A 24,349-nucleotide genomic window follows, 5' to 3' on the forward strand; every position below is an offset into this window, starting at 1 on the left:
GCTGCAGGTGGAAAGGTATTAGACTTTCATTAACGCTGGCATTTCACTAGAGGCATTCAAGCCTCCCAGAGCTGGAAAGGGTTGCACTCTTAAACGTTAGGATTCAAAGGACATTCAGATCTTAAGGAGAGAAGCAGGGACATGTAGGCAATGGCCCTCTTTGTTTATAATGTCTCCTTGGTTTCTGAACTCATTCAGTGTTTTGTCCTCCCCTGCCGCTCTGGATGCTGCCGTGCCAGATTCATTAACTGATTAACCCCCCTTTTCATTTTCATGTGAAATGATTCTAACGTTTAAGTAATGAACCCTGGTCTCACTGGTGTGCTGCTGACCTTGGGCTTGTTTTGAATTTGCTAGCTGGCTGCAGTTTACTCTTCAAGCCTTGCCTAAAGTTATCATTCTGTGATGAGATATGAAGAAAATCGGTTAGAAATGGTCCAAAAGACTGAACCAATACAGGAATGGAAGAGAGGGAAGTAGGATAACTGCATCTTGGTGGGACATGGCATGTCTGAAGTGAGTGGGAAAGGGAGACGAATATGGAAATTCTTTAGCCCTTGCAGTAGAGACTGGGGGTAGAGGGATAGCTTTAAGTTCCCTTTAGTTTATTTAAGAAATGATTTTATCCTCACATCTGAATGGTCTGAGTACAAATCCAAGTTAATTACAGTGGAACCCGTTGGACTCCTGATGTTATGGTGGGAGTCCTATACCTGCTTTATGAGTTGGCTGCATAAGATGGGTCTTTGATTCTATTCTGTGTTTCTGTTAGAAAGGATGTTAGGATAGTGACGTATCTTAAGGGTATCAGTGCATTGTGCTGTGATACTCCTTCTTTTCTTTCCTTCTCTCCCCACCTTCTTCCTTCTCCTCAGAACATATAGAAGCCCGAAATTTCCTAACCTCTTTTTACCTTCAATTTTTAAAACATTGACCATGTCCCTGGCTCTGTGCCAGGTAATGTTGATTCATTACCCCATTTAATATCCTCAGCAAGCAGCAGAAGTAAGCATTATCAGCACCATGTTACAGACAGAAAATTGAGGCTCAGAGAGGTAACGACACTAATGTCAGGTCATGTAACTAATAAGTGATAAGGCTGAGATTCAGATCCGTACCTCAGTACAAAAGCCGCCTTTCCCCCACATGACTGATGTGCATTGACTTTCAATCTGTGTTTTCTTTAAAAAACTTTGGAGAGAGACCAAGTCCTTGACTTGGGTTAGAAAGGAGTTTCATAGACCTGAATCTCAAAACGCTTAAATTACTGAAATAACAAACAGTAAGAAGTCCAGACCTTCCCCACATTTGGAATCGTTGTTCTTCCCATAGTCTTGTGTCTGTTTCATCAAATATGAGTTGATTATGTTTCAATAAAAAAGGCCACTGAAACATAAAGCTGGGTGATTTAAAATCATCTTTCGAGGCTTGACAGTCAGTGAATGTTTTATTCTCCTCTGTTGCTATGTCACAAGGACAAACGTAGATCTGATTATAAAATGCAATTGTATTCCTCTCCGTATTCTACACAGAAAGTGTTATTAAGCCGTGGTGACCTTTACTCACAAGAAACGTGGTTGGCGAGTCACAGAAAGTGTGAGCAGTTGCTCCCCCATGAAGCCCTGCTCCTGTGAATGGAGAGATGTCTTTTGGGTAAAATGTAGCCACCTAGGAGGATTTAGGAAGGTTGAATACTGAGAAGTAAAGTGATGTGGGTCTTATGGATGGTTGTTGTGAAGTAGATCATTTGTCTAAATCCCAAACCCTGAAATGGCTATCTCTATGAAATGGAACATAGCTTTTATGATATGAATATTCAGTGACCTGACATCAATAAAAAGAGGAATAAAAAGAAGAAAAGCACATAGGTCAATTACATTTTTTCCACCCGGAGAGGTCTTTGCCGCTGAAGCTTGGCATGCCTCTGGACGCAGAGCATCCTTCTGGTGTGTGCTTCAGGCATTGCGCGCAGGTGTCTGGTTCCCATTGTGCTGCCAGTGGGCTGGGGGGCCACTTGCTGATGGAGCTCATTGGCAGCTCTTTGTGTATCTTCCTGCTGTTCTTACCTCCCACAAAGCATCATGTCTTTATCTTCTTCCTTCACTGCCTACCTCAGGCACAGCAGGGGCTTGGATCCTCTAGCACTTGAGAGCTTTGCCTCTGCTCTTAAATCTTGCCAAAAGCTTAATTGACACGTTTTCTTGAAAATTCTTTTTTACGTTATAACTAAATCTTTTGGAACTTTTTCCAGGTTCCTTTGTTGGAGTTTTCTCTTACTTGCTGTGAATTTGCTCTTAGTTCTCAATTCGTGGAAGTATCAAATTTGGTCTGTTTTTTATTCATGGTTAATTTTACGTTATTCATTATCCATTGATATTTTAACTCCTTTAAGCATATTTAATGGTGGTACACGTCATGCCAAACATGTCCGAGTTTCTCAGATCCATCTGAAGCAGAGAGGATGAAAAAAAAATCAGCATCTTCACTTTTCCAGAGGAAGGGGGGCCAGACCTTCTAATATTGTAAAATGTGTGAAATCATTGCTGTCTCCAACCGCAAGATTGTTTCAGCATCCATGAGGCAATTTTATGTGTTTTTGGAATGAGATCCTTTAGTTTCTCTCTGTATTACATTTAGTGTCTGATAAACAATCCCTACTGTCTACACTTTTGTCCTGTTAGTAGTCTAAAGACTTCATTCTCACAAACTGTACCAGTTGACTTTTATCTCCCCTGTTATAATAAGTAGTTTGATGTCTGTTATAAGTAGCCTTGCCAGTAATGTTCGAGAATCATCAGGTTCACTAAAATCCCTTTGGGCTGAAATGTTTTCAGTATTCCTGCTCACCTCATTGTGTTCAACCAGCCCTTCTAAGCTTTCTTTAATGTTTCCATTGATTTCCTTCCTAAGTCACAGTCCCTATGACCAGTCCTGCCATTGCAGGTGCACTCAGAGTTCACCCTGGTGGATCACAGGTTCTCATGTCTATCAAATGAAGTGGGATGATATTGTAAAGAAGAAATACGTTAAGTCCGTATGGCTGGCATCTCATGAAACTCACTTGGCCTGTGGGCTAACGTGCTTTCATGATTTTATAGTCTTTGTTTTTAAAAAATGTTTGAAAACATTGTGGTAAAATATACATAACATGTAATTTACCATTTTAACCATTTTATAAAAAGGTATACACTTCAGTGGCATTCACACTGTTGTGCAACCATCGCTACTATCCACTTCGAGGACTTTTTTCATCTCGTAAGATGGGAACCCGGTACTCATTAAACAATAACTCCTCTTTCCTCCCTTCCCCCAGCCCCTGGCAACTATCATTCTACTTTCTGTCTCTATGAATTTGACTATTCTAGGTATCGTATATAGGTGAGGTAATATACAGTATTTGTCCTTTTGTGACTGGCTTATTTCACTTCACATACTATCTTCAAGGTTCATCCATGTTGTAGCATGTGTCAGAATTTCTTTCCTTTTTAAGGTTGCATAATATTTCACTCTAGGTGTATACCACATTTTCTTTATCCATGCATGCGTTGATGCACAATTGGGTTGTTTCCTCCGTTTGGCTATTGTGAATACTACTGCTATGAATGTGGGTGGGCAAATATCTTTTCACATCCTTGCTTTCAATTCTTTTGGGTATATATCCAAAAGTGGAATTGTTGGGTCAGATAGTAATCCTATTTTTAATTTTTTGAGGAACTGCCATACTACTTTCCACAGTGTTGCACTGTTTTATATTCCCACCAGCAGCGCACAAGAGTTCCGATTTCTCCGCATCTTCACCAATAGTTATTTTCTGTTTTTTTGATAATAACCATTCTGACGAATGGGAAGTGGTGTCTCACTGTGGTTTTGATTTGTATTTCCCTAATATTAGAGATGTAAAGCCATCTCTTCATGCGCTTATTAGATATTTGTATATTTTCTTTGAAGAAATTCCTATTCAAGTCCTTTGCCCATTTTTAAATTGAGTTGTTTGTTTGTTTTGTTGTTGAGTTGTAGGAGTTCTGTTTGTATTCTTGATATTAACCCTTTGTCAGACATATAATTTGCACATATTTTGTTTCATTCCAAGAGCTGCCTTTTCACTTTGTTGACAGTACAAAAGTTGGATGCATAAAAGTTTTAAATTTTGATATAGTCCAATTTACCCATTTTTTTCTTTGGCTGCTTCTGCAGCCTTTGTCTTTTTAGATTCAATCCTTTATAGTGTTTTTATCTTGAAAGAATAATCTTGGTTATTTTACTCTTTCCTCAAGATTCATGTTATAGACCTTTACTTAACCTCACTGCTAAGCATGCTTTTCACTCTCACAGACACTAAAATCTAGCCTGGAGTGTTGCTCCACGCGGAAGGTGAGTGGGCAGGCTGCAAGGGACCTTACATCCCTATGCTTTTACTTAGGCTTTCTCTAGGTTGAAGTTATGTTATAAACAATAATGTATGATTTGGTTTGCTGGATAGCCTCAGAATTCCACTTTCTTTTCCATCCATGTATTCACTGTTCATTGGTGCTTGTATTTTCTATTTGTGCAGTTACTTTTCTATTAGTGTTATCTGAAAAATTAATGAGTATTCTAGATACCCTCATCTAGGTCAGGGTTTTTTTAACTTCTTTCTTTAAAGCACTTGAACCCCTTTTCTAACAAAAGCTTAAGTAGAAGCTCAGTACAGTGGGTAGGAGCAGTGGTTACTCAGGAGCAGGGAATGAAGATGTTCAGCTCACTGCTTTCCCTCCTCCAGCCCTTGAACCTTTCCCTTTGAACCTGGATGGAGGCTCTGTGGAGCCGAGTTTGCTCAGGACAGAAAAGCCTGTTGATAAGGCAGGAGATGAATTACAGTCATTCACTTCCCACTTCTCCAGTCCTACTTACATCAAAGCAATTCAACTTTTGTATGGTAAATGTATTTAGGAATCCATGTACTATTCAGCTTAAACTACAGGGTTCTCTCAAACTGGAAATCAAATAAACAAACATCCCCCCCCCCCTCAAAAGAACCAGGTTTCTCTGCCTGAAATTGTTGTTCAGAAACCTCCAATCGACTTTACTGACCAAAACGATAACCCACACATGCCAAGGACTTGTAACCATGATACATGATACACTTCTTGGGACACCCCATTGTGCATAGTGACCCATTTTATTGATGAGTACTTCACATAGGAAGATTCAAAAGCCAGAGGAGAGTCCCCTGGTAAGGAGGCCACCTACTGAGACACAGGAAACTTAATTTTGATCCACAGACATTTTAAACTAGAAAGGAACTTGGAGATTGGCAGTCCAAGAGGCAGCAAGAGTGGTGTGTTTGGTTTGCACAGAATTTAAAAAATTAGTTGCCAGCATTAAAGAAAAAACCAGCAGTGTTTATATAAACATTACAAATAAAGATAAAAATCTTGATTTTAGCCTCCCTTGGAAAAATCATAACATGTGACACTAGGCCCATGGTCCTGTATGGCACTGATGAATTACAGGAGGCCTTTAAAAACTCCCAGTGTCGGGCTTCCCTGGTGGCACAGTGGTTGAGAGTCCGCCTGCTGATGCAGGGGACACGGGTTCGTGCCCCGGTCCGGGAAGATCCCACAAGCCGCGGAGCGCCTGGGCCCGTGAGCCATGGCCGCTGAGCCTGCGCCTCCGGAGCCTGTGCTCCGCAACGGGAGAGGCCACAACAGCGAGAGGCCCGCGTACCGCAAAAAGAAATTAAAAAAAATAAAATAAATCCCAGTGTCCAGTCCGCATCCCAGACAAATTAAATGATATTCTCTGTGGTTAGCACTCAGACGTCAGTATATATTTAAAAAGTTGTACTAAAAACACATGACAGTGATTATCATCTAAGTCATTTTAAGCGTACAGTTTAGCGTTTTAAGTGTATTCACATTGTGGTGCCACAGACTTCTAGAACTTTTTCATCTTGCAGAACTGAAACTCGATACCCATTAAACACTAATTCCCCCACCCTCCTTCTTCCAGCCCTTCCTTGGCAACCACTTTTCTACTTTCTGTTTCTATGATTTTGAGTACTTTACATACTTCATATGAGAGGAATCATACAGTATTTGTCCTTTTGTGACTGGCTTATTTTGCTTAGCATCATGTCCTCAAGATTCATCCATGTTGTAGCATTTGACAGGATTCCCTTCTTTTTTTTTTAAGGCTGTATAATATTTCATTGTTTGTATGTCCATTCATCTGTGAAGGAATATTTTGTTTGCTTCCACCTCCTGACTATTGTGAATAATGTTGCAGAGTGTGCAGATTTATTTCTGAGATCCTGCTTTGAATTATTTTGCATATAAACCCAGAAGTGGGATTGCTGGATCATATGGTCATTTTATTTTTAATTTTTTGAGGAACTTCTGTACTATTTTCTATAGTGGCTGCACCATTTCTCATTCCCAGCAAGAGGGCACAGGGTTCTAACCTCTCCATGTCCTCTCCAACACTTGTTATTTCTGTTCTTTTGACAGTGGCCATCCCAATGGGTGTGAGATAATGTCTCATTGTGGCCTTGATTTGCATTTCTCTTAAGTTTAGTGATGTTGAGCATCTTTTCATATGCTTGTTGGCCATTTGTATATCTTCACTGGAGACTTGTCTATTCAAGTTCTTTGCACTTAAAAAATCAGTTATTTGTGGGTTTTTTTTGTTGAGTTGTGGAAGTTCCTCAGATATTTTGGATATTAATCCCCTATTAGATATAAGATTTTCAAATATTTTTCCCATTCCAATGGGTTGCCTTGTCATTCTGTTGATTGTTTCCTTACCTGCATGGAAGTTTTAAAATTTGATGTAGTCCTATTTGTCTACTTTTGCATTGTTGTATGTGCTTTTAGTATCATATCCCAGAAATTATTGCCAAATGTAATGTCCTAAAATTTTTACCCTATGCTTGCTTCTAGGAGTTTTATAGTTTTGGTCCTGTAATTCTTTCTTTCTTTTTTTTGTTTTTTTTTTTGTGGTACGCGGCCCTCTCGTTGTTGTGGCCTGTCCTGTTGCGGAGCACAGGCTCCGCACGTGCGGGCTCAGCGGCCATGGCTCACGGGCCTAGCCGCTCCATGGCATGTGGGATCGTCCCGGACCAGGGGAACGAACCCATGTCCCCTGCATCGGCAGGTGGACTCTCAACCACTGCGCCACCAGGGAACCCCTGTACTTAGTTCTTTAATTTATTCTTTTGCAAGTAGATATCCAGTTTTCCAATATCATTTGTTTAAGAGATTGTGTTTTCCCCATTGTGTATTTTTGGCACCTTTGTCAAAAATCGTTTGGCCATATAAGCAAGGGTTAATTTCTAGGCTCTCTACTCTGTTAAATTGGTCTAAATGTTTTTCTACAAGTACCATACCACTGTGATTGCTGTTGCTTTGTACTGTGTTTTGAAATCAGGAAGTGTGAGGCTTCTAACTTTGTTCTTTTACAAGATTGTTATGGCTACTTGAGGCTCCATGAAAATCATAAGATATTTTTCTGCTACTGGGATTTTGATAGGAATTGCATTCAATTTGTAGATTTCTTTGGGTAGCATGGCCATTTTAACGATATTCCAATCCTTGAGCATGGGATGTCTTTCCATTTATATACAAATACAGTCTTCCTTGATATGTTTAAGCAGTGTTTTGTAGTTTTCAATGTACAAGTCTTTCACCTTCTTGGCTAAGTTTATTCCTAAGCATTTTCTCCTTCTTGATGCTGCTGTAAATGAGATTATTTTCTTAATTCTCTTTCAGATTGATCATTGTTAATGTATAAAAATGCAACTGCATTGTGTTTGTTAATTTTGTATTCTGCAACTTTGCTAAAATTATTTCTTGGGTTCAGCAGGTTTGTGTGTGTGTGTGTGTAATCTTTAGGAATTTTTGTGTCTAATATGTCATCTGTAAACAGAGATCATTTTACTTCTTCCTTTCAAATTTGGATGCCTTTTATTTTATTTTTTTGTGTGTCTGATTTCTCTGGCTAGGACATTTAGTACTATGTTGAATAGTAGTGATGAGAGTGGGTATCTTTTCCGTCTTCCTGGTCTTAGAGGAAAAGCTTTAAGTCTTTCACTGCAGAGTATGATGTTAGCTGTCGGTTTTTCATATATGGCTTTTATTATGTTGAAGTACTTTCCTTCTATTAATAGTTCACTGTGTTTTTATCAGGAAAGGGTATTAAACTTTTGTCAAATGTTTTTTCTACATCAGTTGATATAATCACGTGGTTTTGTCTTTCCTTCTGGTTTTTTTTTTTTTGCCATAATCTTTTTTTTGTTTGTTTGCCATAATCTCTTTGTTATCAACAAGTGACTAGGTCCAGACCACACTCAAAGGGAGTAGATTACAGAAGGGTAATCAATCATTTTTGAAAGCTGGCTACCAGACAATACTAGTATAAATCTAGATACAGATGCTCTTCTTATAAAAGTATTAGATTCCAAGAAACTGCTTCTTCAGCCCATTTGTCTTGAAGATGAAAGGAATAAAAGAGATGTAAGCTTTCAGTCCTGACTTGTACTTACACCAATGAGACCAGGTTATTCCCACATGAAGTCTTTGCTGAAATAAATTCTATCAGGCATTCTCCACCAAAATAGGCTGGTTTCAACTATAGTGAAGATCTGTCAAGGCAAGAAACCTTTTCTGTTCAGTAAATGCTGAAGAGAATTTTTTAGCAGCTGGAGCAACCTCACTTGACCCATTGTCATTCATTTTGATGCCATGATGATTCCATAAGGGCTTGAATCCCTGGGACCATTAGTGGCTCATCACCGAAATTTTATCAGGAACACTTTCCACCATGCTTAGCCTCTAAGCTTTCAAATTGCCAGCCTTCTGTGTGAGTCTTAAAGTAGAAGGTATCTTGCAATGCTGCTCATTTCTTGGCCATACAGTCAGAAGTTTGTCCATGTCAACTTCATCATTAGCCTTTTCTGTTCAGTTCCCTTCACTTAGGCACAGTTTTCCTTGTTTATATGATTCATTCTTTTTTTATCCCTCCCGGCCGCCAGCTCTCTTGAGCTCGCTCTCGCCGGGCACGGTCTCGAGCGCGCACGCCGGGCGGCGACAGCCAGTGACCGCGCGCGCAGCGTGCGCGGTGACATCAGTGCGCTGGCGGCGGCGGCGGCGGCGGCGCCGCCGCTGTTTGTTCTGCTCCCCCGCAACCGAGGAGCCGAAGCGGTGGCTGCGGCAGCGGCGGCTGCCGGCAGTGCCCGCGGGCAAGCGGGGCCTGTGAGCGCGGCGGAGCGGCGGGCGGGCCCCGGCGCCGCGCAGGCAGCCCGAAGAGGAGGGGGCGGCGGCGGCCGGCGGCCGGCGGCCGGCGGGGGCGGCGTGCGGCCTAGCGTCTCAGGTGAGGACCGGTGCCCTTCGGGGCGGCGGACGGCGCGGGGCAGCCGGCGGAGCTCCGCGGCGCGGCCCGCGTAACCTGCATTGCGTAATGGGGGCCGGTGCGCCAGCACCTACGCCATCGGCGCGGCGCGGGGGCGGGGAGGCCGGGGCGACGCGGGCTCGGGCCTGCGAGCCTCCCGCGTCCCCGCGCCGTTCGCGCCGGGCCAGGGCCGCCTGCGCCGTTGGCGGCAGGGCGGCTCGTGGGCGCCCCGCCGTTGGCGCCGCAGCCCCCCGGCTCCGGCAGGGCTGCAGGGCAGGGGCGCGGGCGGGGGGCGCCTTTCCTTCTGTTAATTTGCTGTATTACAATGATTGATTTTCATACGTTTAATCATCACTGCATGTCATTTGGGCATGGTGTATAGTACTTTTAATGTGCTGTAAAATTCAGTTCTCAAACTTTTTGGGGTTGTGAATCCCATTGAGAATCTATGAAAGACATAGACTCTCTCTCGGGTAAATGAATTTCAGCACATAGAATATTTTAGAAATAACTTTGAAGGCTTCGTAGAGTGCCCGGAAGTTCTTCTTGGGGTCCTCTAAGGACAACTAACCTTTGTTGTCTGATTACCGTGCTAAGAACTATGTGATGCATGTTACCTGAGTCATCTCAATTAATTCCAGCAATGACCTGATGAGACAGGTTCTATGTTATCCTCATTCTATAAGATGAGGAAATGGAGGAAGTAAGCAGAGGAGCTGAGATGAAAACCTAGACAGTCTGGTGCCAGAGCTGGAGACCCATGGAGTTCAGTTTGAGACCCCTTGGTTTGGAGAATTTGATTTGATTCTAGGCTGAATTCTAATCTGAAGGAGCATCAAGAGTATTGGACAATTATGGGGGTTCTGAGTCACCAAGGGACTCAACGGTGTGATCCATAGATCAGCAGCTTTTGACATCACCTGAGTGCTTGTTACAAATGCAAGCACTCAGTTAACACCCCAGAACTCTAGAGTTTTAACAAGATCCTTCAGGAGATTTGTGTGCACATTAAAGTTTGAGAAGCATTGGCTTAGGCCCTGTGGCATTAACAATTTTGACACCCTCTGAGACCATTTCGAACTTAAAATTAAATTTTTGTTAGCTTTGGGTGATGTTGCTTATTGGTTCCTGGTGAACTGACTGATAGTGATGGTTGTGGGGAAGGTGATATTGGGAGAGGTGGAGTCAGCCCTAAGTGAGTGTGTGTGACAGCAACATACTTGCACCCAGTATGTCCCCCTTCTCCGAGGTCACTGTAAGATCTCTTTCGAATATTCTTTTAAAATGATAGCATTCTAGAATTGAGAAACAAATGGATGAAAGTGCCATTCTCACTTGTTAGCTGCATGCCTTCCAGCAGCACAGGCTGATTCTGGGTAGTACTAGGCTATGGAGAGCCATCAAAGCTTCAAAAGGAAAAGCTTTCATCTCTCGTGAATATTTCCTGCCAGGCACCATTGCTGTGGTAGGTCTTTAAGGACCAGTGGGGGTGTGTCACTCCTGGGGAGCAGGTGTCCTCTGAGCTGATGGCCTGCGGCCCCCTCCTGATACCCTTACTCTATGACCCGATTTCTGACCTCCAATGTTGGCTATTGTCTTAGAGCCCTGCTCAGCTTTGGCGTCAGTGCCTCCCTTGGAATCAATTGCCTCTTGGATTGTTACCATCTTCAGTTGGATTCTGCAAGTAATCCCTTTCTTGTTTTTGAACTATAATAAGTTGAACTTCCTATGGCTAAGTGATGGCATATCCCTAAGCCAGAGCTTTTACCAAGCAGTAGTTCTTACACTCAGATCTCTCCTCATGTGGGACCTTCTTTGTCATCGAGAGCAGTCATTATGATTAATTCAGAGGATCACAGGAAAGGACTTGTTTTTAACCCTTTCAGGTACATTCTGGAATGTAGGAACATCCTGTAGAATAGTGAGGTTAAATGAGTACAATGTCCTCACAGACAGGCTTTTTTGATGAGAACTCGAGTCCAGCAAAGAGTTTGTAGTTAATTTAATAGGTTCTGGGATAGAGATTGGACTTTTGTGATGATGAGTGAAGAGATGATTATTTGGATACTAGGAGAGCTGTGTGTGCTTTTCTTTCTCTGAGCATGGAGCGTGAAATCTATTTAGAGGTGTAACCATGAGCCCCAAATGAGAAGTCTCTTAAAACAAGAAAAACAAAAGGCACTGCTAATCATCGTGATTCCTGTACCAAGAGTGCTCTGTGAAAGTGGTGCTAAGAATTCCCCTTTACAAGCATCGTATGTCATTAGATTTTAAAGTTCAGTACAACTTCTTCAACTGATACAGCTGGAGGACACACTGTTTCGGAATGTTTAATATGGGGTTCTATATTTGAGTTAACTAGACGGGGAACACAGAGAGAAAATTGAAATTATAGACATTGATGTGATTACCACTGAAGTATATTGATATTTGGCATGGAAATATCCCCTAAAATGCAAGGAAATACACATCCTGGACATTAGACAAACACAGATACCATTGAATATGTGGGTCCTGAGAATTTTGCTTTTCCTTTAATTACTCATTTGAAACAAGTGATGACTGAAAGAGTAAGCAATATGTCGTCAGCTCTTCAGCTGGGGGAATATTTCAGTGTGAGATGCGGATCCGTTAAGGTCTTTTGATGTGTAGATTAATTTTTTTTATTAATTAACCATTGTGCAGAAGTCAGAGCAAATGGCTGTTTTCCACAGGAATAGAGGAACCAGTGCAAACCTTGGAAATGTCAATGTGCCAACCACCTTGAAAAGGTGGTTCAATGGAAGGTCTTTTTTAAAAGAAATTTCGGTATAGTTGATGTACAATATTATATAAGTTATGATGTAGTGTTTCACGATTTTTAAAGGTTATACTCATTTACAGTGATCATAAAATATTGGCTGTATCAATGGGAGATCCTAAATTGCAAGTTTACTTACGGTGCCTGGGAATGTTTCTTCATTGGGAAATACCTAATATAATTAAACTAAATTAAATTAATTCATACTCGGCTTAGTTCCAAAGAAGAGTCACGCTGTTACAGATGTTGCTTTCCTAAAACTTAGGATAATTCAAGGTTGCCTAAGGAGACAAAGTGCATCAGTTGTGGAATCATCTATGTGTCATCTGCTGATGTTTCACTAGTGATCATTGAATCATTCAGAATTCTATAAGCAATATTCTTCCACCAGGGTAAAGAAGTCCGCACTGCAGTTCACTGTTTCTTGGCAGTTGTGCAAAATGCAATCGGAGAAGTTGTCAGGGACCTTAATTAAAGCTCCCTGAGTGAATCTTTTGCATATGCAAATTATCCTCACTGGAGAAGCCTCTGTTTACATACTGAAGGGTCTGACAAATACTGATTGCAACTGTCCGTGTATTTTGGGGTGTTTGTCTCAAGTACCACAAACACGTTTATTCTGGTGATATTCTGAAGGGAATGGTATGAAAATAAACTCTCTAGTGTTTCACAAGCTGATGTGTCAGCAGCCTTGAAATTGAGAAAAATGAGCTTTGAAAGGAAGAAATGGGTGAAGTTGGAGCAGGTGATTGGGGACCAGGAACAAGGGAAAGATAAAACATCAGTGAGTCACAGTGGTGGAAGGGCACTGACATTTTAATGGAAGAGAGTCCAAGAAAAAAGGAAATTAGAGAAACAAAGATAAATGAACAGAGAAGAAGTATTTGTCAATTTTTTCATCAGGATTTAAACTTTTTAAAAAGTATTTTTCTTTCCTTTTTGCGTTAATGTTTATAAGCACTTGTTGATGCAACTGGCACTGTACTAGATGCTTTATTTTCAATTTTATTATTACAACCCTGTGAGGAGGCTAATAGTGTTTAAATGTGTTTAATAATGATGAAATGTGTGAGCCCTAGAGTTTGATCGTCTGGAGTTGGAATACCTGAGGTGTCACCTATTGGCTCTATGATCTTGGGCGTAGTAAGCTTTTTGTACCCCAGTTTCTTCATCTGCAAAATAGTGGCAATAATGATAATATATAATAATAATAATTATTAATAATAGAATACCAACATTATCATATTGTTATGATATACTATATAATTATATATTATTATGAATCTAATCTCTTAATATTACTATATTAGTAATACTATTATTATTATTAATATTATTATTACTAGATCTCGCTTTCCGGGCGGCTGGGACGCAGGTGGGCCTGGCGGGTCCGCGCGGCCTCGGGGCCGGAACCCGGGGTCCCCGCCCACCCCAGCGTCCGCCGCGCGCCCGCCGCGCGCCGAGCCCCACGCCCCACGCTTCCGTCCTGGGTCGCGGTGGCCGGAGGCGCATCCGGGTCCGCGGGACAGGCGGGCGCCGAGGTCGCTTGTGTTGGGGGGTAGTGGTGCGGCGAGGATCCGGCGCCTCCGCGGAGCATGGCGGGTCAGGGGCTGGGGGGCGCCGCGCCTTGCTATGCCCTCCGCACTTTCCCGGCTCTGAAGCCTCGAGAACACGGCCAGGCAGCGGTAGTTTAATGGGGAGTTTGCCTGCTGGGAACTAGGGGCCTGCTGGGGTCTCAGTTCTTGTCTGGCCCCGAACACGAGGTTGCCAAGCGTGTGACGGCAGCAGGTAGGAGTGAGCCGCTGGTGCAGTGATGAGCAGGGAAGGAAGGACACTGGCTGTTGGCCTGTGAACCTAGGCAAGAATGACCAGCCAACACAATCCAGACCAAGGTCCGTGGGCCCAGCTCGGTCCTGTGCGGCTGGTCAGTGGAATAGACCTGCAGGTGTGGCTCTTGTCACTCTAGGGCTGGCTTCAGGACAGATGAGGCCAGGGAACCGTCCTGGATTCTCCAGGAGGGTGCTCTGGAGTGGAGCCGGGGGGGTGTGCCCAGCTCAGCACGGTGGCCACGCACGTCCAGTCTGCCGGCAAGGGCAGTGGGGAGCCGGGGGAAGTCATGGCCTTGGGAGTCTCCTCCTGCTGTAAAAGAACCCGCAGGCGTATAAAATAACTTTTATGTGGAATGTTGGTGGGTTGAAAAGCAGTTCTGTGTGCTTTTCCCCCTTAGTGTGGATCAGCAGTGCTGAGGCAGCAGGCGTCATACAGAAGTGTGAGCAGAGAGCGTCTGGAATCCCCGAGCTCCAGGGAAACTAGAGGTGACAGCCAGCCTAGTGAAGAGGACAGGAGCTGGGGGCGGTGGCGCTGGCAGCAGCCCAGCAGGCACCCCTCGTCTCAGGGCCCTAGTCCTGGATCCAGCCGGGTGGTCAGGGGAGCTGCAAGGTCTTCTGGGTGAGCAGAGCCCACAGTCCTGAGCTGTACTTCGCTGTGTTTGCGTCGTCTCCCCCCATCCAAGGGGAGAAATCTAGATGAGGTTTAAGAATCAGTGCTTTAAGAATGTGGATCTCATAGGTGAAACCTCGGAACACATGTTTTCAGCAGAAGGTGTAAAAGTGAATGGAAGGATTCAATGCCTTTTCCAGGAGAGTGTCTCCATGTGGGCAGAATTAGAGAAAAATGGGTCTTGAATTAAAAAATATATATATATATGTGTGTATATATATATATATATATATATATATATATATATATCTCATAAGGTTACGGTGAGGATTAGAAGCTTAATATATGCAAAGAGTGTACACATGGAAGCACTCAATAATGACTGGCCATTGTTATCATCATTTATATTAATATTCCAGTTAAGTGGATGAGCATCAGAAAAATCAAGTCACATTCTTAAGGTACACCAGTTAGTTTCAATGGTAGTACCGGTATTCACACCGCCCCCCCCCAGACTCAGCTGGCATCCACTCCCGCGTAACAGCTCAGCCATCCTGCCCAGGCTCCTCCACAGAGCCCTCATCACCTCTGATGACCCTGGGTTTCCTCTCAGCCTCCCTGGGATCTGTGTGCCTCCTGCCTCACAGCCAAGCAACCCCTCACCTGAGGAGCCCCGCGCCCTTACCAGCGTAGATGAGCTTGCGCGGAGAAGAAGCACAGGAGAAGTATGTAGAGGCAGAGGAGACCTCCCCTGCCCCTGGGCTGCAGCCTTGGGCCACCACAGTGGATCCAAGCTGAGGGGGATCCTCTTGTGACTTGGAGATTGCTGAGGGAGGAATGAAAGGCTCAGGGTGGGTTCATCAGTCCTCTCTGTCCACAAATATTTACCGAGTGTCTGGCACGTGTCAGGTGCAGTGAATACACACAGTTGAGATGGGGTTCCCAGTGGATACTCCAGTGTTTAATTCAAATCAGTACTTACTCTGTCACTGTCTTGTTGGTAATGTAGGCCTCGGTGGTGACTGTGAGTATGTGGGAAGAGTGAGTGATGTGTATCAGTTAAGTCTGTGGTAAGTGTGGGGTTGGCATGGGGAGCACGGTGGAGATGTGTCTTATCTGTGTCTGTGGCCTTTGTGTGCATGGTTTCTGTTCACAAGTCGGGAATTCTGGGACATGTAACTTTTCCTCATTACATGGTGTGGCTTGTATTTATGGTGTGTGTTCATTCATTGATTGAGCAAGATTCAGTAAGCAGCTACTTCTGTGTATCCGGCACTCTTCCATTGTTGTAGTCTCTGGTAACGCTGCGCATTCTAGTAGGGGAAGACACACACTAAACAAAACTACAATAAATATATGATACCTGAGCTGGTGGCAAGTATATAAGGGTTGCCAGACTTAGCGAAGAAAAATACAGGGCACCCAGTTAAATTTCAGTTTCAGATAAACCCAGAATAATTTTTTAGTGTAAGTATTCCCATGCAGTATTTGGTCTTACTTTTAGTGTAAGTATGGCCCGTACAATATTTGGGACATACTGATACTGAAAAATTACTTGTTGTTTATCTGGAATTCAAATTGAACTGGATAGCCCATATTTTATCTGGCAACCCTGACATGGGTTAGTGAGACTGTGGTTTACTGTGGTTTGTACAAAGCGGGTCTGGCATTACTCAAGAATGTGTTACAAGTGTGGTGTGTATGACACGTGACTGGTTCTTATAGAGGTATTTAGCGATGGCTGAAGTTAGCTGTGTTTGTGCGAGAGTTGAGGAGATACATATATATATAGTGTGTGTGTGTGTGTGTGTGTGTGTCCTATATATATAGTGTGTGTGTCTATATACATATCTCATCTCCAGCGTTTGGTGTTGGAGGAGAGGATTGTGATACAGGTGGGTTGTATGAGAACGTAGTACAGGAGGGATGCGTGTATATACCTCCATGTGCTGTGTGTGGTTTAATACGGAAGTTATATGTGGGGTGTGTGATACTTTTGCTGTATCAGAGTGTCCATGGGTGTATGAGTTACTGTCTCATAAAACACCCCTACCAAGAGTTCTCTATACACTCTTACATACACCGAGTGTCAGCCAGGTCCAGGCAGGGTGTCAAGAACTGTACCACGCAGAGTTTATATCTGATAAGCACTCTACCCCCATTCATCCTGCTCTTCTCAGCACTACCCCCTCCGCCCACCCCACCCCCCCACAGGAACATAGAGAAAAATATTCTGAATGGTCAGGGGCAGTCATTGCCTTCCCTAGCCTGTCCCAGCCACTGCCTGAAAATCTGCCTGCTGTCTAGAGCTCCATTCCCAGGGCCCATCCTACAGTCTCCAGGGCCCTGGGCCTGGTAGGAGCTACTGGGCTCTAATCTGGGGCAGAGACCTCTAGCTGGAGCTCTGGGGTGACCACCCCCTCCCAGGGCAAGGTACTCGCCTACATTTAATGCACGCAGGCACCACGTGGCCCGTGACTCTCAGAGCTCCCCGCAGGACCCTGAGGACATTTCTCACCCTCGCCCACGCGGTCTCAGTCTCTGGAAAGCCCTTCCCTTCCCTCGGTCTCCTTTGGGAGATTCTTCCTGTTGAAGGAATAAAACCTCCTTGCTTTCAATATGACACCATCCCTAGGCAAACAATCGTCTTTCGAAGTGCATTCCACTTGTCAAGATATTTTTCAACAGGGCCTTCAGCTCATGGGGCTTCTCTTTCCAGTTGGTAAAAGAGGCCAAGCAACTCATGGGTCTCTCTCAGCATCCTTGCATCCTTCACATCCCCCACCTCATGACCCCAGGGAAAGATCCAAGAGAATAAGAGAGAAATCGGGGACTGAGAAAAGCTGCACCTCTAGGTCTGTGCAAGCAGGATGCAGCCTGCTGTGAGTCCGACAAAGCTCCAGGCCCGGCAGCCCCAGGAGAGAGTCCTCAGACCAGCGGAGCTGACCTCCCATCTCCCAGGGGGCATCTGGCCGTTCTGTGCCGTCTCACACCACAGGGAGCCTCCGGATGGCTACGGCAGCATCAGTGAGACAAGGTCTCTCGCTCCCTGCTTCACAGGTGACACGTTCTCAGTCCCCCTCTTCCTAGAGAAGGTTCAGTTTGGCAGAAACCCATGTGCCCCAGACAAGTTGCCCCCCACATACCTCCTCCCTTCTGGGCAGTTTCCTGGGACTCTTCATTTTCCAGGCGTTTCCTCTTTTGTTGCCGTTCCATCGTACCAACTAGAAGTCTCCCTTAGAAGATGCCTCAAGAGACGTCCAACTCCTCCTCTCCCCTACAGGTTGGCCCTTGTTGGCTCTTGGGCAATCCGTTGAAATGATTCAATACAAATAAAAATAGTCAAGTCTCCTAAATGGCTGAAAAACTTGTACCACTTAGTGAACCAGCAGTGCTGCCTAGTGCTCACCAGGGCTGTTAAGTTTCCAAGGTTGCCAGGCGCACAGCAGGATTCTGTGACCTCAATGATGACATCAGAGCATTCTGTGGACCTAGGTTCAGCACAGTCTCTGCAATAGCACAGGCCCCGTTTTCAAGAACAATTCCTTTTTCCCAGCCGAACCTTTCCCGTGAAAGGGAAAGGTTCATACCATATCCATTATAAATTGTATCATACCGTATCTATTATAAAATGAACATTTTGATTGGAGATCTTTTAATGTCTTTTATATAGAGATTTAATATGAATATTTTAAATGGTCTCCAGTTTCCCTGTGGATTATTGACATTTTAAACTCTGCACTTCAGTTTTCCCTCAATCCCTGTAATTTTGTCACGGTTATTTCTGTACTTAAAGAGGAGTAACAATATAATTGATTTCTTCATTTTTTTCCCATCTCTTTCCAAGGTACTGGATTTGATTGTGTCTTACGAATGAGTGAAAAATGCTAGTCCTTGAGTCAGGACATTGGGCCCTTTACCAAGTAACTCAACCTGTCTGGGCTTCAGCTTCTGTATGTGCGAGCAAGAGGCTTGGCCTAGCTGACTTTTCAAATGCTGTGTTTCTTTGATTCACTCTCACGTACTGATCTGCTACTTAAGAAGAGGGTCTCTTCTCATAAAGTGAGAACAGTCGTTTTCTAATCCTTGGGTTGGGTGGAGTTTTTAGTGGTCGTACTCAGTTTGTTAGTTATATTTACTTTTACGTATGCTTAGCTCTAAATTTAATTTATATGGCTCTTGTGACTATTTTTAGATCTTCTTTTTTTCTTATTTTCTTTTACAGTTTCTAATTTGTTATCGCCAGTGTAGAGGAGCCTGATTGATTTTTAAAATGTATTGATCTTGTATGTGTGTGCTTTGTTGAACCGTCTTCTTCGTTCCTGCTAGTTTATCTGTGGGTTCTTTTGGGTCTCCTAGATAAATGAGCATATTAAATGTAAATAATGTGTTCTTTAGATAAAGTTTATTTTCTTGCATCTCTCTATATAAAAGCAATATGTTGAATTGATTTAAATATTTAAATACTTACATACCTGTTATCACAATCTAACCTTCTTTATCTTCTCTTATTTTCTTCCAATCAATATTATGTTTTCAAGATTTATCCACGTGAATCCATATAGATCTAGGTCTTTGATTTTTGACCGTTTGGTATTATTTCATCACATGCGTATAGCATCATTTATTTTCCATTCAAGCATTATTGGACAATTGGATTGTTTCCCTCCCTTCTCTAGAACAAACAACGTTTCCTAGAATATCCCTGAAGATGTCTGACAGTCGAGAAGGGCCAGGCTGCCCGAAGGATTGCTACTTGCTTTTAGCCACGTTCCAACAGGCCATCTCCAGCCAGCAATTTGAAGCACAGCTGAAATGAAAACTCCCCCAAATGTGGAGGTCGTAGGAGCTTCCTAGAATGTGGGAGGTTCATGATAGGCATCCTGCTGGGATCCCAGGGGAGTCTGAGCTGGCCTGAACCTCATCTTCCTCCTCCACCTCTCAAGAGAAATGTGGAGGAAAGAAGACTTCAAAACCTGTGAGTAGGCAGAGGGAGAGAGATTGGGGGCCGAAGCTGCAACTGAGGTCTTGGAGTGGGCTGTGAGGACGCAGAGCCTCTAGAGAGCCAGGCTCTGCCTTCTGAGCACTTCTCCCCTAAGGCTGCTCGTCATTCAGGTGATACCAGCCATATAGAGCCGACTCGGCCCACACTGTCACAGAAAGCCTTATCAGAATCTCTTCTTCTTCATACACTCTTGTGTCTGTTACTTGGTTATTGCCTTTGGTGCTCCACTGATGTGAAGCACAGTCGCCAGGGGATGGAGGACACTAGTGACCCATCTTGCTCTGTGGCCTCAGTCCACAGCTTGAGGGTAAGGGAAGAGGCCAAATGAAGGTCAAGAAGGAAAGATGGCGTTTGAAGAGAAGACCTGAGTTAAGGGTGTCTTCTCAAGGCTTGATGAATGAAATGTAGCTCCAGTACCTGAAGTCCTGCTTGTTCTCAAGGCTGACCACGGGGCTGGGTGGGCTGGGTGCACTCAGTGAAGGAACCGTATACACTTAGTATTTCCTTGCTTGCTCACACTTGCCCTCGTCTGATACACACTCTGCAAGACTGATCTTCCCCTGAAACAACTTTCCACCTGCCACTGTCATCTCGTGAACATTTGCTTCCCCTTCCTAGTGTCCCCCTAGAATGCCATTGCCGCCAATTCATAATTTGATAATCATGCTTCTTACCATAGTCTCAGCAACTTCTGATAAATTTTATTCACTTTATTCCATAGTCTTCACACATCAGTAATCTTCCTTAACTTCCTAGCTGCAGGTTAACCCATTCGGAATCATTTCTTTTTCTTTCTCTTCTTTGGCAAATCCCTTCTATCTTTTAAGGTCTTTTTCTTGTCTCTCTACCATCCTGCCTTCCTGAACTTCTTTTTTTTCCGTTTAAGTAACCTTTCAATCTCCTTCCCCAATTTCCTCATAAACATTGAGAGTTTATTCCTCACACGTTAGAGAGCGGTTTATGAATGGCCACGCATAATGGACTCAGAATGAGTTGGCACCCCCGAGGTACCTGTCTTGCTGGGGAGCCACAGGTGGAGGGCTGGCTGCTGGACACATGTTTGCATGGAGTCAGGCTGAGTGGCCTCAGGGTGTTTGCTCTGCACTTGTGTGTGTTTCTCCCTAGTTGGTTTCCTTGTCCAGCCACCTGTGACCTCCCTCCATCCAGCCCAGGGAATCCTTCTCATCACAGGGGTAGGACGTTTGTCTCGTTTTCCATCACATCCTTTCCCCAAAGTTTGGTTGTGAGTTGCTCCCATTCCAAAGACCTTTCCTCTTTGAAGAGAAGAGAGAAAATCTTTTCTCTCCTTTTCTCTCACTTCACTTCTGCTCTAGTATCTCCTCCGTCCAGAATGGCCCCCTGACTCAAATGGGTGTAGATCCGAAGATGGCAAGAAATGCCAGCAATTCTGAAGTAATAATACGGATGTATCAGGAACACTTGAAAACCTTTATCCCGCCACATTCAAAAAAATTGCACTTCCAGTGTATTCAGAGTCTCAGTGTAGAAACACAAATGATGTAGAAATTGAATGACACTCAAGTTTTTCTATCCTCCTTTCCTGATTTATTCTAATCCTCCAAGTTAACATGATTAACTATCTGTTATGTAACCTTTCAGACATTTTCTACACATGCACACTTTTCTTTTTCTCACATAAGAGTGTGAACTAGGTCACTTTCAACATGCTGTGATACTGTGATTCACTGTCTCCCACCGAGTCATCCACTGATAAAGTAATCTGTTTCATGGAGAAATATGTCCAATAGCTAATAGCCAATGTCTGTGGAGTGCTTGCTCTGTGTCGGTTTCTTGTAACTACTTTACAGATCTTTTGTACAAGGTACCCATGGACCAGGTACAATTATAACCCCCAAGTGACAGATAAGTGCAGATAAGTACAAATAAATACAGAGGCCAAGTGACTTGCCCAAGACACTGGAGCAAATCAAAATCCATGCCTCTGTAATCATTTTGCTCTATTGCCTCTGTCTGGGAGGCTTGATGATTTGGCAAGTAAAACCTTAAATATCATGTTCCATTTTTATATCTCTGACACAAGCGTGGGGCTGTGATACGGGGTAACTAACCTGACTACTTTTGAAAACCCTTATGCACCTGGATGAAAGTAAGCCAGGGACTGCAAGCTCTAGATTTAAGGTTTCCTAGCAACTTTTAAAAAGAGCTTCTTGAATGCAATTTATGTAATGTCAAGTCTAGGATGTAGTCCAGATAGTAACAGAAAAATGGAGATATGTAGAAAAATAGTTCAAGTTGACAAGTATTGGGAGTGTAGTAGTTTTGGGGCCAGCATGTAGACCACAGGAGAACTTGCTGTTTCCATCCCAAAGGGAAGAGCCCTACGTTGCAACTGCCAAGGTCCCTGGGGCAGCAAGTGTGTTCACTGCTTAGTAAAGAAGCATCCTCAGTTTGATAGAATCATATGGGAGCCTTACATTTGGTTAGCCGTTCTACATTCTTGATGTAATGATATTTTCAGGGTGTGGGAGGGTATCAAGCTCTGAAAATACCCTTGGAGAGATTTGCTTATTAAGTTTGGCTTTTTCAATCTCCCTACTACTTCTTTACTAAGCACCAGGAGGTTTCCTTCACTTTTCAGAACCATGTTGTTTTTCCCTTGTCTAATGAACTTTGAAATACTTTTGGATGAGCTATTAAATTTGGGAAAAAATAAACATCTCTTTAAAACAAGGAAGATAATAACAATGACACGTAGAAAGAGCTCTAAAACAGAGAATATCCTCCATTATGGCTAATGACTGGGGGTGGAAAGTTCGTGCTCGCTGTCCAGGATGTAGAAATAAAAGCTGAGGAGGCGCTGAGGCATCTCCTGCATCTCTATAAGCCTCCATCATTTCTGATGAGTAGGGTTGACAGATAAAATATAGGCTGTTTAGTTAAATATGAATGTCAGAAAAACAACGAGTACATTTTGAAGATAAGTATGCCCCAAATAGTACATAGGATCTACTTATACTAAAAATAATGACTTATTATTCATGTGAAGTTCAAGTTTAACTGGGTATCCTGCATTTTTATTTAGTAAATCTGACAGCCCTACTGATGATCCACAATGGAGGCAGTTGAGGAGCGGTACATGCTGGCTCTCGGACAGTCAGGAATGGCTTCAGCAGATCCAGGTACAGTATGAAATTCTTTTTGGAGGTAGCTCAGAAGCCATGGCCAGCCCTTGACTGCAAGTACTGCCTCGGGTTTCCCTGAGGTGGGGTAAACCGTCCTCTTAATGGCCTTTTGGTAAGTCTGGAAGACCATATCCAAGGGGAGCCCCAAAGTCAGTTTCATCCTCACAACCATGTTTCCAATTCCTGGAATTGGCTGCATGTGACTCACAAGAGATAAGGAGGTTTGTGAAAATTGGGAGTGTCATAGCTTGAACCCTTTGTAGGTAAAGTTTTGGTGTTCTGAGAGTTTTAACAGGAGCAATGTGAAAGACTCCAGGTCCCCGGGTAGATAGAAATAATCCTGTTCTACTTCTGTGTATGGGACAAGTCTGTAGTAGCTCACAGAGCAAATATCTGGTCTTAGAAAGACTGATCCAAGCTTGGATGTTTCTGGTGACAAGGCAAGGTCGTGAGTTTGAAGTTCACCTTTTATGGTTGAGGAGACAATGAAGTTGTCAGAAGGGCAATCGTGGAGGAGACGTTGGCTTCATCCATTGTGCAGGCTTGTATATGTGGTTCTATGTAGATTGTGTTTCAAAGGTGGAGCTTGTTTACAATTACGAACACTCTCTGACGTGCTTTTTGGACCTTCATTCCCAGAGCAAGAGCAGTGCCGAGGCCCTAGAAATGCCATGGATACTCTGAGCTGTCAGTGGCATTTCCCAGGTACTGTTCCCTTGGTGCTGCTCCTTGAAATGTCCAAAGGGATTATCATCTGTTTTGTGGCCGGTCCTAGCATTGTGAAAGGAAGCTGCTGCACCGGGCTCAGAGGATTTCGGCTGTGGTGGGAGGAGGAGGAGGAGTACTACGACTATAAATTGTATCACACCATATCTATTACATCTTGAGAGTGGGCTTGGGGGGTTATGAAGGGGGACTTTTATTGTACTTTTATACATTGTCCCCTTGAAAATAATTCAATTTTTAAAAATTAGTTAATTTATTTTGGGCTGCATTGGGTCTTTGTTGCTGCTAGCGGGCGTTTTCTAGTTGCAGTGAGCGGGGGCTACTCTTGGCTGTGGTGCACGGGCTTCTCATTGCAGTGGCTTCTCTTGTTTGCGGAGCACGGGCCCTAGGCATGCAGGCTTCCGTAGTTGTGGCACGTGGGCTCAGTAGTTGTGACACACGGGCTCTAGAGCGCAGGCTCAGTAGTTGTGGCGCACGGGCTTAGTTACTCCGTGGCACGTGGGATCTTCCCAGAACAGGGCTCGAACCCATGTCCCCTGCATTCGCAGGCATATTCATAACCACCGCGCCAGCAGGGAAGCCCAATGATTCAGTTTTTTATAAAGAGAATATTCCTAATATTCTTCCAAAAGTTTAAAAATACATAGTTGGATAACACTATGAAAAATTAACTGACACTTTTTTTATTATTTCTCTTTGCTCCCTGGATTTTTTTCCCCCTCCAGTCAGCTAGGCACTCTGAGTTCACTGCATTAGGAAGGTAAAGACTCAGCAGAAATGAGGGAGAAAAAAAGAAAATCCTCAGCTTTGGAATGTTCAAAACAGAGGCCACAGTAGAACAGGTGAGAA

The 24,349-nt window shown here is 43.6% G+C and overlaps 1 protein-coding gene and 1 long non-coding RNA gene across 36 annotated transcripts in view; both read left to right on the plus strand.

The window, feature by feature from the left end:
- The window catches only part of LOC308615720 (zinc finger protein 230-like), a 41,608-nt gene extending 26,868 nt beyond the window's left edge, over positions 1–14,740 (plus strand). The window contains exon 5 of the mRNA XM_081231371.1: positions 14,394–14,740. Within this exon, the coding sequence (XP_081087497.1) occupies positions 14,394–14,412 (19 nt within the window). The 3' untranslated portion in view covers positions 14,413–14,740. The remainder of the gene's footprint in view (positions 1–14,393) is intronic.
- A 2,082-nt stretch (positions 14,741–16,822) lies between these two features.
- LOC308615721 overlaps positions 16,823–24,349 on the plus strand; it is a 103,191-nt gene continuing 95,664 nt past the window's right edge. For 32 of the 35 annotated variants that reach the window (XR_014015582.1, XR_014015583.1, XR_014015593.1 and 29 more), the window contains exons 1-2: positions 16,823–23,479; positions 24,226–24,342. This is a non-coding gene — a long non-coding RNA (uncharacterized lncRNA). The remainder of the gene's footprint in view (positions 23,480–24,225; positions 24,343–24,349) is intronic. The other 3 variants (XR_014015592.1, XR_014015590.1, XR_014015591.1) reach the window with 3 other exon arrangements.

This window comes from Mesoplodon bidens, assembly GCF_964165515.1.
Source record: "Mesoplodon bidens genome assembly, chromosome: 4".
Taxonomy (NCBI): Eukaryota; Metazoa; Chordata; class Mammalia; order Artiodactyla; family Ziphiidae; genus Mesoplodon; species Mesoplodon bidens.